Source organism: Triturus cristatus, chromosome 2_2 (genome assembly GCF_964204655.1).
Source record: "Triturus cristatus chromosome 2_2, aTriCri1.1, whole genome shotgun sequence".
NCBI classification, from domain to species: Eukaryota; Metazoa; Chordata; class Amphibia; order Caudata; family Salamandridae; genus Triturus; species Triturus cristatus.
This window is the reverse complement of record NC_140582.1, coordinates 515,351,363-515,370,222: the sequence shown is the minus strand read 5'-3', so window position 1 is coordinate 515,370,222 and position 18,860 is coordinate 515,351,363. Positions and strand designations below refer to the sequence as shown.

The following is an 18,860-nucleotide window of genomic DNA, read 5'->3' as shown; positions in this document are numbered from 1 at the left end:
ATGTGAACATTTATTCCGTTTAACTAGTGTATCGGTTTTTGAACTGCTGATGTTCAGTTCTGATACCACATATCTGGAATGGATTATCGAAAAGTTTGAGGAGAGAAAACGCTCTCCTCCCCTTTCAGAAGAGACTGAAATCTTTTTTATTTGAACAAGTTTTTGCAAGAGATTGATTTTCTCATTCTAATAATATTTGTTGCAACATGTTATCGTAACCCTTAGAAGCACCACGAGACCTGTGGTATTTGTGCGCTAACGAAGTGCTACTAACATTACATACCCTTGCATTGGGATGAGTCGTGGCACTACTCATGCCAAAGCAGGGTGTCAGAGCAATTTAATCACACAAACACAAATAACAATTTAAATACCACTATTTTGTTGTATTTGTTTTATAGACCTTTAGCACTACTGTAGTCCTAAAGCGCTATAAAAGAAATAAAACAGAATAGCAATATTTAAATTGTTATTTGTGTAAATACTGGGGTTACCAACAAGTCTAACATTCTTACTGTGTATGACTATCTGTTACATCCAGTGGGATCAATGCAGTGAATGCTGCCATGGAATCCTCCAGAAGGTTGGGAACAGATGGATATGGTACTGTAGAAACATGGTATTGTGTTCCACAATCTTTTAAAATAGTGGTCGGAAGAAAGAGATCTAACAGGAGTTAAGAGTCACACTTAAGAAAAGTAAAGACTACATTTCCCAAGATAACTTGCGAGGACTTCCTGTTCCATTAGAGGCTTCCCATTTGTTATTGGTATGGGCAGGGTTATATCGCAAGCCTCCGACTTCAGCCCACTGCAGATTATTCGTATTTTCAGCAATAGGCTCTTTGAATACTTGGAGAGCTGACACCCCTCCCCCCCAGTGGTATGAGTGCTAAACACAGTTTGGATTGTCTTGTTGGTGGACACGCTAGAGTGAGGACAAACATTTGAGGTCGGCTGATCTCGTGTTTGCCTTGTCAGTTGGTTCCTGGCTAAAACTCGAGGAGACTCAAAATTAAGAAAGAGAATTCTCGGGATTTAGTGCCCAAGTAACTTTTGAAATTTGAATATGGAAATGTGTCACTCCAGATGAAAGGAAGGAGAAAATACTTAGGGCATCATTAGGATGGCGGGCGGACTTTGTCTGCCCGCCATCCTGACGTAGAAAGTGAACGCCCGCCATTGGTGCAGCGGTCCCGTGGGGGTCATTAGGATGCGCCCGCCACACTGGCAGGCGCATCCTGCATTCTGGACATTGCGGCGGGCGGTGCATTAAGCACCGCCCGCCGCAATGCCAAAAAGGCACGTCGTGCATTTTCATGCACAACGTGGCAGGCACCGTGCGGTGTCTGCCATGTTGTGCATGAAACTGCAGGGAGGTACCATAGGTACCCCCCATGTGCACCACCCACCCCACAACTTCCTGGGGGCCTGCTACGGGCCCCCAATAGTAAAACCGCATGCCATCCCGTGGCAGGGTTGCCGCCACGGAAAGGCAAATCCCCGCATGCATTATAATATGGATGGCGGTGTCTAACAGATACCGCCATCATATTAAAACCTTTTCCGCCTGGTCGACTCATCGACCGGGCAGAAAACTGGCGGACGGTCTTTCCATCCTCCGGGGTGCCCCCTGCCATAGTAATATGGCGGGGGTAGAATGGCATGCGGGTGGGGAAGAATGTCAGGCGGATCGCCACCGCCATGCGGGCGGTGGTGATCCGCCCGACATTCTAATGGGCCTCTTAATTCCTTCCAACAGGTATTGGAATACGTAACCGTTACTTGGCATGGTTACTGACTGACACCATGCCTTACTGTCAGAGACCAGTCAATACAGGGTGCTAGTAAACCCATTTACATTTATGTTCTTTTGTGATATAGTTATTTTGGAGAGACTGGCACAGATGGATGGTCGATATGAACTGCTGGGACATTGACATATTATGTTACCAGCATTTAGTAATGATGATGGTGAGTAAATGAAAAGGATGCAAAGAAGCAATTTTCTTCCGTGAGTAATACCCAGTTTATTTCATGTTGCAATTTAACAGGGGTTGCCACATAGAGAGAGAGGTGTTCATTCTCTCCCCCCCAGTGATGTTTGGCAAGTGCCTTGTGTTTTTTTTTCTGCTTAATATATTTTAGTGTAATGAGTTAACAGGAAGAATTTATTGAGGCTGACCTTATTGGACAATATTTCTTATTTTTCTCAGTGCAGCTATATCTATAAAGTTGGAACAGAGGTCTATGCTCCCTTCACTTAAAGGAATCCTTGGAGGATAGCTATTACTTCTTTTGTGAAGGAGGATTATAAATATATATATATATATATATATATATATATATATATATATTACATTATATTTCCATAGTAAATGTGAGAATAATCATTTTTTCTTTTTATTTAGGTATTCTTCCCAGCTGTTCCCTTCCTTTCCTTCCCTCGCTTGATCATATAAAAATTCTGTGCTTATTTAGCAAACAGAATTGAGACGATCAAGAGGTGGACCTGTTTTTGCATTGAATCAAATACGAGGAATTTTCAGGCTGACAATATCTCTTATATACAGGGACTGAACAAAGTCAAATGCATCCCTCTTTTAAGTACCTGTGAAGTAATAAAATGTGAGCTTTTCTTTTCCCCTCCATTGCATCTAGACGTGAGGCTCCCCGATAACTCCCAACCAGGATTTTCCAACAAAAGAGGTCTAATATTCCCTTAACCCGGGCTTTTGTTATGGGCAAAGCTAGAATCTGATAAGCCCCTTCCAAGCTTGCCTGCACATTACTGCTCGGAACAAAAGCAGACAACGTGCAGGCGCTGCTGAAAGTGTCCCGGTGTCAGAAAATTACACCGGGACGAGTTCAACATGTTTCAGAGAATTTGAAAGCAGCCAGTTTTGCAGCAGGGAAGAAGGCATCCAGGCTCAGAGAATAGTGGGTACAGGAGTCTACCCTCGACTCGAGCCCTGGATATGATCATAACCTCAACTTATTATCAACTTGGCGAGAGTATGTGGCCTAATGGCTAGGGCGATTGACCTCGAAGCGGGGGAAGCAAGTTCAAATCTTGGTAGGAACACTCAACATCCTGTGATTCTGGGCAAATCACGTGATCTTCCTGTGCCTAACAGTCCGTCTTTAACGCAACTGTAAAGTGCTCGTATTCCTTCTGGTCGAGTTCGCACTACATAAACCCCCCCCCCCCCCTCCCCCCCCCAAAAAAAGCCCTTGTCTGCCTTTCTGGTCACACTCCTAACATGTGAGGTGGTCCTGAGTTCTAACCAGGGAGACAAGTAACTTGCTTGCCCCCACCAGCCCTTTTTCTTACTTTAAAAGAAACATACCCACTCCTTCCGTCCAAGGTACAATTTCCTCCCTACTCACATTTTTTTTTCTTCTTTCGCCTGTCTCATTAGGAGACTGTCCTTCGCAGTGCCCCCTTATCAGAATAAGTGCTCAGTTTTCTTTTGTCAATGTGATTTGGTTGCTCTCTCATAGCATACTCGTCGCACTCCCTGACTGCCTCATCTTGTGTTTTAGAGTTCTTTTCCTGTGGCTGTACCCCCAAGTTCGTAGGCACCAAGGGGCTTGGTCTGTGCTGCAGGTGGTTAGGCCTGTCTGTGCTTAGCAAGCCTTGGTCCTGGGTGTCTCTCTGTATCTCCCCCGGGGATATTTTGCCTTCAGAGAGGCTGTCGTGGCTCGTGGGGGCTGAGTTGCACTTTGTGTTGCCTTAGGGGGACACTGTAAGCTCCTACCAGAGTGCGGCATGGCAGTTCTTGAGTGGTGCAAGGCCATGCTGTTTGGTGCTTACTGCGCCAGTGCACAATTGTTGGATCCACTGAAGGGTTTTGCCGATGTCCTCATCGCTCCTGCACCCTAGTTGTTTCTGGAACTTAAAAGTGGGGAGGGGTTGGCAGGGTCGGGCAGGAACCCCATAAGCAACTGGAGCAAAAGTATTTAGACCATCCCCACATTGCTGGAGGACGCAACTAGAAGGATACATGGGCATGGATGGGTCATTTCAGCCCACCATGCTCTAAAAAGCAGCCTTGAGCATGCAGCCTACTGGAGAAACGCCACAGTGGCATAATGGCCAGTCCAGCCAAAGGTATATCAGTGTGCTCAGCGGCACGGTTGAAGACAGTATTTCCCACTGCATTTGTTGTGGGGCTGCGCTTTCTTCATGGCCTCATCTGTTCATTTCCTGTCTTTTTCTCTACGGGTGCATGGAGAAACAGAGGGTGTGCAGCTTCCGTCTTTGTGCTCCCCTGCTTATACATCTTCATTTGCCATGTATACACTGGCTTCACATGTACTGCATTGTATCGTAATTGCATTTATATAGCACCTACTACACCCATGCCAAAGTGTTGAAGTTGCTGTCTCTTAAGGCTCAAGGGCTGTTTGTACCTGCTACATATTGTGGAGGATGGCTGTCTTGGCTTCTGCTGAACCTTTTTATTTTCCTTCTCTTCATTGAAGATTTAGTCATAATACATTGGGAATAACAGCCTTTGAACAAGTATTCCATTACAATATACTGATCTCATGACATGAAGAAATTCCCAGGTATCAATATTATTCAAAGCATTGATATTGAAAGTTCCCCCAACAAGGAAAGAAAGAAAAATAATAAAACAAATAAACAGAGAAACAACAAATAGCATCGGCCTACAGATATAACTGATATGTGTCTGATTCAGTCCATCACATCAGAGGAAGACAAACATCATGGTAGTTAAGTGACATTGCAGCCATACGATAGAGCAGTGTTGGTGATCTACATTCAGCTAAATAATAGTTGCTGTATTGGGATGAAGCAGGTACGTCGTCATCCAGCCTCGTCGCAGAGGCCTGTGTGCGCAGATATTGCATCAAGGAGAAGCAAATATCTTTTACCCCTGTTTGTATGCGCATTAATTCCCAGGACAGGGTGAGCTGGTCCTGGGAGAACACAACATCAGAAGTCAGTCTGTTATGCGTGTAAAGCACGGCGTCCCCATCTCACTGCCAGTCTGTGCTTGGCTATTAGAAGGCGAAGCGAAGTCAGTCTACGCCTGTCCGATGGCACCTCTTGCACGAATAGCGCCACCCGGTGGGAGCACTCAATGGGGCATCCCGGAATACTATCAATTATAGTGAAAATCTCCTCCCAGTATGCAGAGATGCCCGGCACGACCAGGCCAGATGCAAGAAGTCGGCTTCTGGGAAATGGCACTTATTACAGTGGGTGTCTGTACTAAGTCCCATTCTCAACATTCTCACTGGTGTGTAATATAATCTGTGAAAGAATTTGAAATGGATGAGGCGAAGGCAATAATTGGGGGACAGAGCACACGCCTGCGCACAGCAGTAATGCCATTGGGCATCAGTCTGTGGTGGTGTGATGTCGGTATCCCAGGCTGCCCTACTGCTCGGGCGCGTATTGGTGCCAATGTTTGCATGGTGGTATTTAGTTGCCTGACAAGCCGATGTGGCGAGGGGGAAGTAAGAAATGCTCTGGCCCCTAAAATGTCAGTGGGCACCGGGGAGCGTAGCATGTAATTTGCTAATAGCGACAAGCTATGGTAATATGTAAATGTATCAAGAAGTGTGACAGCATCAGCCTGCAAGCCGTCCTGTGGTGCTATGAATGTATTGTTAGGATAGACTGTGCCCATGGAGATGAGACCAAGCTTATGCAACCTGGAACAAGTATCAGGATCGCGCATAATGGGCAGCAAAGGGTGCCCAATGAGTGGTACCGACGGTGCAAAAAGATGGTCTAACTGTGTCAGACGTCGCAATAAGACTTATGCCCAAACCGTGCAGGCCACTGTGTCAACTTGTGCATGCAGGCGCGTCAGGGTCCGGAACAAAGCCATTTGCAAGGGGCCACATAATCACATTCAGGAGCCGTTGGTGCCATAAATGGCTTTGGAAACAGCCAGTGATGTGCGGTTTGAGCCTAAGCGCAGAAATAATAAAGGTCCGGACCTGGGGCTCCGAGGCCACCCTGTTCAAAGGGGAGGGCCAAAATCTCCCAGGCAATATGTGGTTGAAATCGTGCCCAGGCCAGCGAAACAAAACGAGACTGGAGCTGGCGGCAAAGTTATAGCGGGAGTGGTAAATTAATAAATAGATAAAGAAACCTTGGCAGGATAATCATTTTTGCTATGGCCAGACGTCCCTTCAGAAATAATAAGAGATATTTCCATCAGGCCAGTGTTTCATCCAGCTAGTTCAACACTCGACCATAAGTGGTCTTCCACAAGTCGTCGATATTATTACTAAGCCTTATCCCCAAATATTTGATTGCACCCTCTACCCAGACAAGGGGGTAATCCGAAACAGTTTTAGGGTAGCCTCTGTCAAAGGGAATATAATAGACTTAGTCCAATTGATGTCAATGCTGGACACCCCCGAACCTAATAAATTTCCTGATGAGCAGGTATAGGTTAACATGTGGATTTCAGACGTACAAGGTGACATCGTCTGCATATAGCGACACAAAAGTTCTCCGAGAAAAGAACACCAGACTCCACTGCAAATGGTGTTGTCGCAGACAAGCAGCGAGAGGCTCCTTAGCAATAATAAAAAGTATAGGCAAAAGGAGACATCACTGGCATCTGCAGTGGGTCATCGCAAAGGGGTCTGATACACAGGCATTGATGCACAGATAGGCCGTGGGCTGAGAACAGAGCAGGCCTACGGATTTGAGGAAAGAAGCGCTAAGACTGAGTTGCTCAAGGAGAGCAAATAAGTATGGCCATTCAAGGGAGTCGTACGCCTTAGTTGTATCTAAAAATACAGCTACGGTATGCAGGGCGGGGTCAATAGTATGAAGTGTGGCAAAGAACGTGTGAAGATTGTGCGAGTAGACCTGCCTGGGGCGAACCCTGCCTGATCAGGCCTCACCATGGTTGGAAGAAGTGGAAGGAGTCGCCTGGCAAGCAGCTTCATGAATATATTATTGTCTGCATTAATTAAAGAGAGTGGTCTATAGGAATCGCAGCGGGCGGGATCTTTGCCCGGCTTAAGTACTGTGACAATAAGTGCTTAGCACAGCGAGGGTGGCAATACACCCGATGTGAGAGCCTCTGCATGTACCTCCAATAGGTGCGGGCAAGTAGAGGAGCAAATTCTTTATAGAATGCGGCTGGGAGGCCATCAAGACCCAGCGTCCTGCCAGCAGGCATAAAGCGAATCACCTCGATAATTTCCTCTGCTGTAAAAGGCTCAATGAGATATCGCCTATGCCCCTCCTCCAGCCATAAGAGTTGGACAGAGTCCAAATAACCAGTGAGGTCCAGTGGGGCAGAATCTTGCTTGGTGCGATAGAGGGTCAAGAAAAAAGTTGTTATAATCTGCTGGACTCCCGCGGTGCCTGTGGGAATGCACATATCTTTGCAGCGCACTTCTGTGATGTAGTCACAATCCCAGGGTTTTTGCAGTAACTGAGCTAGGGTCCTGGTGGGCCAATCTCCCTCTCCAAAATTATGAACTTGTGCCACCCGTCCCAAATAATGCAGTTCCCGTTGAGCGGCACCCTCGTATTCTCATTGTCTATATTTGCATATTGTATATTTGCAAAAAGCTGTGGGTCACACTCAGCACTCCAGATGAGACATGTCTCTGCGCAGTGCATGAAGTACACCTGCCTGCTAAGTAATGCAGGCTTCCCTGATAACCACTTTGAGAAGTTCTCCTTATCGTTATGTTCAAAGTATTCCACAATCGCTTTCTGTTTATCATTGTGAAACACCTGGTTGCCGAGCGCACCCTGAGTGACCCGCCAAGAGAACGCCCGGGAGGGAGCATCCAGCAACTGAAGTTCCAGCAGAAGCAGCGCATGATCAGAGAGTGTACGCTGGAAGTGGGTTGCCTGCACCAACCACGATGCCGCGTCCGACAAAATTAGGCAATAATATAATTGCGACCACGTTGCATGTGCTGTATTTATATGGGTCGCCTCTTTCAGGGCTGCATGCCAGTGCACCAGACATCTATCAAGTTAAAGTCCTCCATAATAAGGCGCAATTGGGTCGCTGCACGTGGGTGTGGTCTCCTAGCATCGCTGGCCCTGTCCAGCTCAAGATCAAGTATTACACTGAAGTCACCTCCCCACAGGGTTGTACCCGGTCCAAGAGCTTCAGCCTGACGCTAAATCTCAGTGAAGAACTAGGGATCATCTGTGTTGGGCCATATATAGCTATTATCCTGACTGGGTATCCCAATATGTCGTCTGCAAGTAGCACATATCTACCCTGTGCTTCAATGTTGACCCTACACATCTTCCATGCCAGTCCTCTTGTGATCACAATGAACACCCCGCAACTATAGTTGGAGTACGTAGCAATGTAATGCTCGCCCAGCCAGCCCGAACTAAGTCTGGCGGGGTGCTTTCCGTGAGGTGGAGCTCTTGTAACAGACAAATATCTATATAGTGTCTATGTAACTATGCGAAGACCTGACATGCTTTTCGATGGTCATTAAGGCCACGAATATGCTTCTGCAGAACCTTTATTTACCTTACAGGCTTGTTGGGCCTCTTGCTGTTTGTCATTCCTGGACTGAATGCTCTTACTATCTTCCCATGCCGCTTTGCTTGGTGGTCTTATTTGTCTATGGCACAAAGGTTCTGGGATTCTGAGTCTCATTTTTTGTGCTACCTGTTTATGTTCTTTCTGGTTGATGGTGTAGCTTCCTGTTAGGCCGTTACTTTCTTTTGAGTCCATTCTGGGATGCTTCCTTCTCGTATTATTTGATGCATGACTTGTTGTTTGGTCTGATTGTGTTTGAGTCTCTCTTCCTTTCTCCTCGTGGCTTGGTTCTCTTTTATGTTTTGTTGCTCAGTTTGTCTCACTTAGTTTTGGTGGCCCTCAGGATGTGCCTTGGGTGGGTTTCCTCTCAGACTGGTTGCGGCTTCCTTCTAATTGTGACACATCTCGTCTTTGATTGCTCTTCGAAAGGGTATTCAGACATTTGTTTTGAGGTTGCTTGAGCAGGCCTATATAACTATGGTCATTGTTGTTGGTGATTGCCCTTTTTGCCTTCACGGTGTTGCGGTCCACAGGCTTCAGTGAGGATATGTTCCAGGAGTGTGGTTTTACAGCTCGGTGCATTCTCACATGTTAGGACAGTCAGGAGAAAGCAGACGAGGAGATAATGTTCAATATTGGCCATGTGAATCGCCAGAGTAAAGGAGCGCCTCACATTTTAGGATTTTAACGAGGAAGGCTGGAGTAATTAAAATTACTAGTAAGTAATCAGGGTATTACTTTGACATGCCTCTTGTGCCCGAATTCGTTAGGACATGTTAGAATGATACATGTACTCAGTCCGGAGTAATGATCGGGTTGGACTGATGGACAGTGATGGTTGACATTCGGACTGGCATCTGCTTAAAAGTCGTCAGCTTTCCCCGCACAATATAGTCGATGGCAATAAAAGTCTTCATTCTACAGATCTTGAAGAATAAAGGGCTTGGGAAGGTATACAATGTGTAATAGATTGTTTATACGCTGGAATCCGATGCTATGACAGAGTTTAGTCTGTGCATATATGCCAAGCATTACTAAATAATAAAAACAGCTGTACACCGAAGAGCACTGGCCTTCCGCCCCTCTACCCCGTGGGACAAGAGGACAGGAACAAAGTGGTTGTGCAAATTACTCTGAACGATTCGTTTTCCTGAAGACTGCTCTCACAGCCATTGCGCTTCACAGAACAAAAACTTCGAGGTGAAAGAAGAAATTTAAATTAGCACAAAAAACACCAAAAACACACACTGACAAGCACTGCGCAGCCTGAACTAATGTGTGGAAAATTGTTCTTCCAAATTATAATTAGGTGATCATAAAAGACAGCGCTTGAGATAGAAAGAAAAGTGCAATGCTTGAAAACATGCGCTACTGAAAGGAGAGGGGTGACAAGAAGAAAGGAAGGACTGATGGTAGAGAGGCAAAGTCGAGTTATAGAAAAAAGGAAAACATGGGAGGGAGGAGTGGAGGAAGTTAGAGAGGCAGAAAGGGAGACATGGAGACGAGGCGTGAGAGAAACAGGTAAAAAGTGGAGGAGGAAGGAATAAACAAACTTACCTTTCTGTTTGACTATCACTCTCTGCAAGCGGAGGGCAGCAGGGTAAAGGAGACGGCGATGGTGACGGCGATGGTGAAGGCGGCAGTGGCGGTGGTGAAGGTGAGGTAGGCGTTGTCGCTGACTGGTCATTCATCCAAGATACCATTGACAAATGGGTGGTGCTTGGGCTGGGAACGTGAAATAACACAGCTGCATTAATTTGTGGCTCAAAACGCACTGTATCGGAAACAGTGCATTCATGTCTTCCTGGTGCACCGAGCTTAGTGCCGATATAGGCAACCTCCCCCCTCATGATGAACATGGCAGGCGCTGCAATAATCACACAAAACAGGTTTGTTGGAAACCTGTTTGCTGCAGGTTTATTTTATACAAGAAGTATGCCAACATGGTGGGTTACTTACAGCTGCCCTGCCTACCTGATGAGCTAAACTGCACCGTGGCCAACCCAATCGGTGCTACCATTTATGTGGTGATTATACCCTTAAATACTGTGGACAACCAGTCGATCACTCTACTCATGCCTTTTTAGGGGCGGAGCGTTCCAAGGCAAACCCCCGGTTGCTCAGGCTTACAACCACCCGAAGGACTAGCGAGGTGCTGTCGTTTTCATCGAGGGTCCTGAAGTAAAGGCTCCTGGGATTTGGCGTAGGCATCCCTATTGTGCTCCTGAAGAGGGTACCCCTATGTATCATTCAGCCTCCGGATCGCCCTGTAACTCTGCCAATGCTCTGGATGTGGCAACAATCTCATCCAGAGCCCCCCCACCAAGGCAGGCAACTTTCTTCACTTACAACCTGCTGTACCAAAGGTTCACCCAGGTCCAACAAGAACAAGTCCATGCCCACCTTTGGCAGGTACATCTAACCACAGGGGAGAGGCCTGAGGTTCCCTAAGAAGTACTCCTAATATTCTGCCACATTTCATGTCCTCATTGCCTGCAAAACCCATCCATCTGACTGCGATCTTCAGATGCTGTGTCGCCATGCTGGTGTACCCACCCCAGCGTATGTAGCCCATAGACAGCTTTTGCTAAAGGTATACCAGAGTGCCCAAAAGGTTTGCCAAAGCTTTTGGATTTGAGGACATGGAGTAAAACATATGAGCACATTTACCTGCACCTTCTTAACTAAGAATGCAAAATGTGTTCTGGCGATTGTCAGCTTATGTTCTCCAAACCCATATTTCTCAACACTATTGAAGCCACAGCACACTTTTTGGAATGACAAACTAACGCAACCCACTTGGCTGAAGGGCTGCTGATTTTCTTTAATTTTTTTTTTTTAGCTTAATTGCAGGGAGCCTAACCCACACTCATCTTCACAGTACTCTGCTTCATTTCATGTCATCATTGCCGGCCAGCCCATCACCGTCTGACTGCAACCTTTCAATGCTGAGTCTACCTGCTGATGTCCCCACCCTAGTGTGAGTAGCCCAGTGCCAGTCTTCTGCTAATGCATACAAGAATGAAGGCAAGTGCATGAAAAACCTTATGGATGGTGAGAACAGGAGGAGAACAGTATGTACAGAATCCAACCCTCAGTCTAACTGTGGACCGTTGGTTGATGCTGTGTTGCCTGTACTGATGCATCCACCTGGCGTGGTTTGCCCAGCACCCGAATTCTGATACAGATATTGCCAGGATGCAGACAACGAGGAAGCTTTTTCTGGAAAAAACTAAGGGTAATGAATGCTCAAGTCTTGCCTGCCCTCTCCTAAATTATGGAAATGTGAATTGCTTTAATACACTTTGTCAGCCATTCTCCTCCAAACAAGTGTTCCCCACACCTTGAGAACACTGCCCTCTTTCCAGGGCAACCACTCCTACACCACCTGGCTGTACCAGCCATAGGGCAGGCAGTCTCTAACTTTAAGTGAAGTGTCATGTGGTACACACTGGTTTTTCTGAGAGCACATTCCTGTTAACTGGCCACTAAGTTTGCACTTCACCTGTTTTTGATACAACTCTATTGAACCAATATTGTGCCATAATCCAGTACCAGTGGGTACTTGTCTTTTCTGCATCACCAAGTCAGTCTCTTGATTAGTTTAACCGCATTAAAATCTAGCGGTTTCTTTACAATTTCTTTTCCTTCTCTGACTGCACCATGAAAGGAGTTTGCAGCACCAGTCCCAGTGATAAAATGAATTGAAATTTAAAGCAGGATTTGTCTGGCCATGTAATTTGCTCCTATTCAGTTGTAATTAGAGTAATTCACGGTGCTGACAACCGCAGAGGCCTATTGCAGGGCTGTGTCTATGCGGCCCTGGTTGACCTTAAACAATCGGCTTAGTGTGGATGGGTTGTCAACATTGCTGCGCTGTAGTGCAATATCTTTGCCCAAGCAACTCCTGACAAGATGTGCCAGTGCAGGTAGAAGTAAGAGTTATATCCAGCCCACCTTACTTCCAGTTATCTGTGTATAGTGCTTGTTGGAGCATAACAATTGTGTATTTGTGGAGTGCATGTGCTCCCTTAGGCATGTTGGCACTGAATAAGAGATGTTTGTTACCCCATTCGCTGATTCTCATTTTAAGATCCTCAAAAGGATGAAAGGCGGATTGAACCAAATAGGGTTTGATCCTATGACCATGAGGTCAAACCCACCAGCAGATAAATCGGTCCAGGTTTTCTTTGCCATTGCCATGACCCCTCCTATGCCCTTTGAACTCACCTTTTAACCTGCAAGTGGCCTTTTGGCTGACACCCCAGCGGGACCTGGCTGTCCTATTTCACCTTCATATCCTTACAGTATAGCAACACTCACAACGCTGCAGATGCCTTGGTGCGCGAGCATCCACTGGATGAACTAGTTAATTCAGTTATTATTTATATTAGTTGAATACAGTGTATATGAGTAAAATGATTCACAGGCAATTGAAAGTTTAAAATGTCCTGTAAGTTGAAACATTTTGGACTTGTCCGTTAACATTAAGCTTGTCACCTTAGATCACTTTGTGTGAGCAGAACACGTGCAGCAAATTACTGTACGGGTCCGCTCACACTTTCCCCAGGCTGTATAAATATTAACAATGCGAGTGGTCCAATGACATCAATGTCGGAATCTAAGATTTCCAGTTTATGTTCTAACGCAGCCCAACAATTGTGGGTCTTGCAAGGACCCCTCTGCCTCACTGAGAGTAATCGAGGTACTTGATACTTCTCACTTAACGAACTTGCATGTCACACAAGAACGGCACTTAGCAACAACTTGACGCACTGCAGCTAGGAGGGGATTCAACCCATTGCACCTGTTTCTATGGGGCCATCTAATAACGTTTGGACGGCCTGGAGGCTTATTATAGCTTTTTTGCAGTTACTTCTGCCTCGAGAAGGACATCTAGTAATGACTTGAGGTCCTGCAGCTATTCAAAATATCAAAACTATCGGCTTACCCGTCCATGTTCATATTGTGGAGACAGAATTGAGCACGATGCCCCCAGGTGTGTACTCGTTGCCTGCTGGGAGTTTTGAGGCCATACGCACCATGTTGCAAGTGCAGCTGCGAATCATGGGATACCACATAATGTTGGCATAAAGACTGACGATATATCGCAACCGTGTGTCATTTTGTGGCTATGTGCTACTTGTATGTGCTTTACCTTTCTGTGCATGGCTTGTCTTGTGCAATTCCATTTTAACTTGCTTGATGCAGTGGTGTGAGGCCCGTAATGCCATTAGCAAGCATGTACTTCTGTGTGCGTGGTGGGGAAATGACTTTATTCACTGCAGAAGCTGTTTAAACTGCAGTATCATGAAACCTTCTTGAAAGTGCTGTCCCCGTACTTCGTAAAGGAAGTTGGAGGAGATCTGTTTTAATTTAAAATGTATGGAATTGGACATTTGAAACAATGTGTGTTACCTAGCGCTTCCGACCGCACTGTGCTATCTAAGCGCTGTGTCTGGCAGATGCTCCATCTGTATGTTTCCCGTCCTTACCTCAGAAGGAGGAAAGGAGGCAATGCAGGGGATCACGTGCATTTGTGCACACCTTCCCCCCCCCCCCCCCCCCCCAAAGGTGTCTTTTTTGCTGAATCACATACGGGTATTGATACCCAATTTAATGGTCCTCATGTATTTACCCCAGAAGGATGAAAGATTGAGTAGGCCTGCCGGGATTAACCTGAGCCATAGGGTCAAACACACTCCCCTACAGTGGATGCAAAAGTCTGCTAGTCACTAGACCCGTAGTTGCACTCCACACAGGGAACTTGTTTCTTTTTTTAAACAAGGAATGCCACACATGCAGCGCTCCATCACTACTGAATAATTGGCAGCACTGGCAAGATTAGGGGAAGTACAGGTGTATATCGCCTGCAGAATGGACTTGTGCTGTGTGACGCTAATCCCAGGATGTTGTGGAGTGCTCTATTCTTGGATTTTCCCTACCCACTCCTGTCTCTGCCCCAGGCTGTGCAATATGCATGATGTGGAGGGGCCCCCTAATGTACTGAAAGATGCAGCTGTGAAATTTGCAAACATGCCACGCATGTAAATGTGACTGTTTTATATCAACTTCTGGAAGCAACATATTCAAAACCTGTGCGCACTGTCATGCTAGGAGGAGTACCTCATTATTGACCAAATAAATGATTCTTCCCAACTCCATCGGGCAGGGATAATGGATTTCTCACGCCCTCTGGCTTGTCACGGACCCAAGAATTAATCACCAACAGCTTCTAATACTTAAAGGTGACGTAAGAAGGATTAGCAAATACTGGTGAGCCCAAGCAAGGTCGGGCACCTTTTGTTTCCCCACTTGTGACCAACAGAGTAGCATTACCCAGGGACACGTACCTTTTAAGAAGGCACAAGGAGATAAGAGATTTGCCCCGTTCACAGGTTGGAGTGTTTGCTGTGCCAACCAGGTGGGCTTCCCACCGCCGCCATTACAATAATAGGCCAGACTCAAACAAACATGGCAGTCCTCATCAGAGGAAGATTTCCTGAGGCCATCAACGTAGGAACCCTGTTGCTGCAGGTGTCCATCCCGCCTAATCTGGGTCGACCGGACCGAGTACGCCCCGGGTTGCCCCGTGAGCTGCTGCTCCAACTGCCAGAGAACTGTGGGACATTCTAACAAGAATGCTCCTGATCACGGGGAACCGCCGTTGAGCTCAAGTCTGGACTCTGCCACGTATTACCGTAATTATTAAGTTTCAATTAAGGGCCTGGAACATACATTATAGCAGTAAAACCAGCCTTTAACACGTGCTCTTGTATTCTTTCGTTCAGCAAGTGCGAGTTTACCCCTGAAAACATGCAGCTCAAATTGCTTCCACCCCCACCTGCGTAGCATCGACGACAGGCGCGCCACCAAAACGCCTGGAGGCAGGGGGTTCACATACATGCCAACATTTCAGAAGAGCAAAGTGGGAGATTTAAAAAAAAAAAAAAAAATCGGGAGAATGGGGCCTTCAATCGGGTTTCTGTCATGTATGGACTTTGGAAGTGTGCTGCTGCAGGATCGGACATTTGAAAGCAAATTCACGTGTTTTTTTTATCACCTTTCAGAAGCATGGAGCGCAATGGCAGGCAGAGAAAGAGTGGGATGCAAGAGTTGTGCACTGGCCTGGCAGGTTGCGGTCAGTGCATACACCCCCCCTCCCCCCCCCCCCGTCAGCCCGGGCTGAAACAGCTTCCGGGCACACACACAGCCCCCCCGCCCCCCAGTACTTCACAGGTGTTTAAAAGACCATTCGGTTGTTAATGGGGCTTTGTTGGTTTTTCACCCCTTGTAGAGCCCCTGCATCTCCATTCTGACTATTGCTGGAAGATTAGGCACGTTACACATTACCAAGCCCTATCAACTGAAACCTTACCAAGCCCTGTCAACTGAAACCCCGAGGAATCGGGTTTTTGCTTACAGGAATCGGGAGGCGGGAGACTAACCTTCAAATCGGTAGTCTCACGCCTGAATCGGGAGTGTTGGCATGTATGGGTTCAGCCTTAAGAGAGTGTCTCCCAAGAACGAGGAAAAATGCCCCAAAAGGCCCACGTTCACCACAAATCACCGACGGGTCCACGAACCACCCACAGCTCAATCGTTCCCCTCTGAACGTACCACCCCATGTACCTCCCAACTGGGGGCCTAGTGCCAGGCCCCAAAGTCTGGGGACAGCAGCAACAACCAGTGCCAAAGGTGAGGGACAGCAGCAACAACCAGTGCCAAAGACTAGGGACAGCAGCAACAACCAGTGCCAAAGGTGAGGGACAGCAGCAACAACCAGTGCCAAAGGTGAGGGACAGCAGCAACAACCAGTGCCAAAGGTGAGGGACAGAAGCAACAACCAGTGCCAAAGGTGAGGGACAGCAGCAACAACCAGTGCCAAAGGTGAGGGACAGCAGCAACAACCAGTGCCAAAGGTGAGGGACAGAAGCAACAACCAGTGCCAAAGGTGAGGGACAGCAGCAACAACCAGTGCCAAAGGTGAGGGACAGCAGCAACAACCAGTGCCAAAAGTGAGGGACAGAAGCAACAGTGTGTGGGAGGAGACACTCCCCTAGCCATCATGACTACTCCACAACTGGACATTTAAACGTTGTAAACAACATTATACCAGAGTGGTCAAAAGTATTCGTTGTAAATGATCACACCGTGCTCCCTGACTAAGCTTGTGCTGACACCGCGACCCCCATGGAGCTCCGGTGCTGACGGGCGTCTAGCCCTGTTGGGGTACGGGCTCGCTCTTATGACCCCCCCCACCGGTCGAAGCAGTGTCGTGAGCAGTGGACGCTCTCGACAGCGCTCTCCTGCATCGGCACATTGCCTGGCCTAAAACTGCATAGAGTTTCAATGAATAGACACTAGACGCCACAGCAGGCCTGATTAGCAGTTTCATGCCATTTTTACATTACAACATAAACAAATTAACACGCTAACGAAGTTGCATATAAACTAATCATATTCCAACCTCTACGCGTGACGTCACACAAGTTACACTGTTTGAGTGCAACATATACATGACAGCAATTATCTTGTACACGACTCTCTGATTCTGCTAACAGCCAAGTAAATGCAGCCCTGACCAATATGCTTACCCTCCCCTCGGCCCCAATATCCTTTAAGACAAGCATTGGCATAGCCAGTAGGTCTCGCTTTTGGGACCTTATAAGTTTGAAATTTCACCTGTTGCTATTACTGATCCATGCACAGCATGCCACTGAGCGTTCCTAGCCTTGTATCCTCTAATTGCAAATGTCTAGTTATTTCTTTAGAGCTTCAGGCATTAGTCCGTTTTGATTCATTTTTTACATTTTGACAGATAGGTTGATGTGCTTAGGATCACACCACGTGTCATATGTAGAAATCAGGAAGAGAAGCCTGGTCTCCTGGATCTAGAACCATCTTTATATCACAAGACTACACCCCCTCCTTTGCTGGAAGCATCCCAGGTTGTTTTCTACAAGCACAGAATCCCCCCTAATGAAGGCCTGGCACAGACAAGGGTATTTTGTTTACTGGGATTCTGGGACCGTCGTCACCATGGCATGGCCCTCCTGGCCACAGACTGGCACACTGTAGCAGAGATGTCACGTCTGCATTACCATCCAAACCAAGAAACAAATGAAACTCTTAAATCTGCATGCCAATGCGCTGTAACTTGTACAATACCCCTACCCAAGGAAGAAGCCAATTCCTGGTAACTGACCATAAAACTGGCGTCACGTGAGGCTGAAGTCTGCAAGCCCCAGGTTGGATTTGGTTAGCCCGGATCAGGAACATGGCTAGAGAACGCCAAACTAGCTTTGAAAAGATAATATTTCAATTAATCTGCTCCCGTGCTGTAGAAGGAACTAACCACATGTTACAAACGTATTCACAGCGACCTTCATAAACAGCAGAGCTATCTCTCTCTACGGTCGCATCTTTTAGGGTCAGGTCAGAGATCTCTCAGCCTTATTGAGGCCGTACATGTACTATAAATGTATTTCTTATGCCACATAACTACCCTTCAGATTACACTGATGTGGTAAGTGAATTTCGAGGAATTCAGACCACAAGACCTTCGAGGCCCTGGCAAAGAGTTGAGATAGCTCAGAGGAAAGAGAACACATACAGATACATTCAACATAAAGGACCTCCCTCAGGTGACGTTGATTCACAGGTCCATTGTACTGCAGAGCCATCTCTCAGGTTTATAGATTTTGAATAATGTACGTTTGGACACTGCAGCTGTCCATCACGCTGCTTGGTCGTTATAAGAAGGTGCATTTCTATAGGGGAGCTGTTCCTTAGGCCTTTTCACTATTTGAGGAACAGACAAGCTATCCCTTGTATTACACAGATCTCTCTGGCTAATGCATCAAACAGCTGAACTAGCCCTTATGTGAGCCAGGTGCACTGCCCCCATGTGTCGTATACACTCAGGTGTTACAGGCAGCAGAGCAGTCATTCATGTCACGCAGATGTTGGAGGCCAGCACACGAAACAGCAGAGCTGTTGCTCGGATTACAGGAATGCTACAAGTTCGTGCATTAGATAACCGACCTGTTATTAATGTAATAGCGCAATGACGTGAATGTGAATTAACATTAGAGCTACCCTTCGGTTTGAGTGCGAGCTACAAGCCGAAGCATTAGAAAGCTCGGCTATTCCTCAGATTACACAGATGGTGCAAGTTTCCCCATTACACACCACAACAACGCCTATATTACACAGAAGTTAGAAGTCTGATGCCATGGAATGCAGCGCTATCCTCAGAATATGCAGATCAATGCTGCAGGCAGATGCGTTTTAGAACAAAGCTATCCCTCATTTTATAGGCATGTCACAG

The 18,860-nt window shown here is 46.7% G+C and overlaps 1 protein-coding gene across 2 annotated transcripts in view; it reads right to left on the bottom strand.

Annotated features, from left to right (window-relative positions):
• ARHGAP10 (Rho GTPase activating protein 10) overlaps positions 1-18,860 on the bottom strand; it is a 1,033,471-nt gene that overhangs the window by 38,876 nt on the left and 975,735 nt on the right. For both annotated transcript variants that reach the window (XM_085641636.1, XM_085641637.1), the window contains exon 22: positions 10,085-10,252. In XM_085641636.1, coding sequence (XP_085497762.1) covers positions 10,085-10,252 — 168 coding nt within the window. The remainder of the gene's footprint in view (positions 1-10,084; positions 10,253-18,860) is intronic.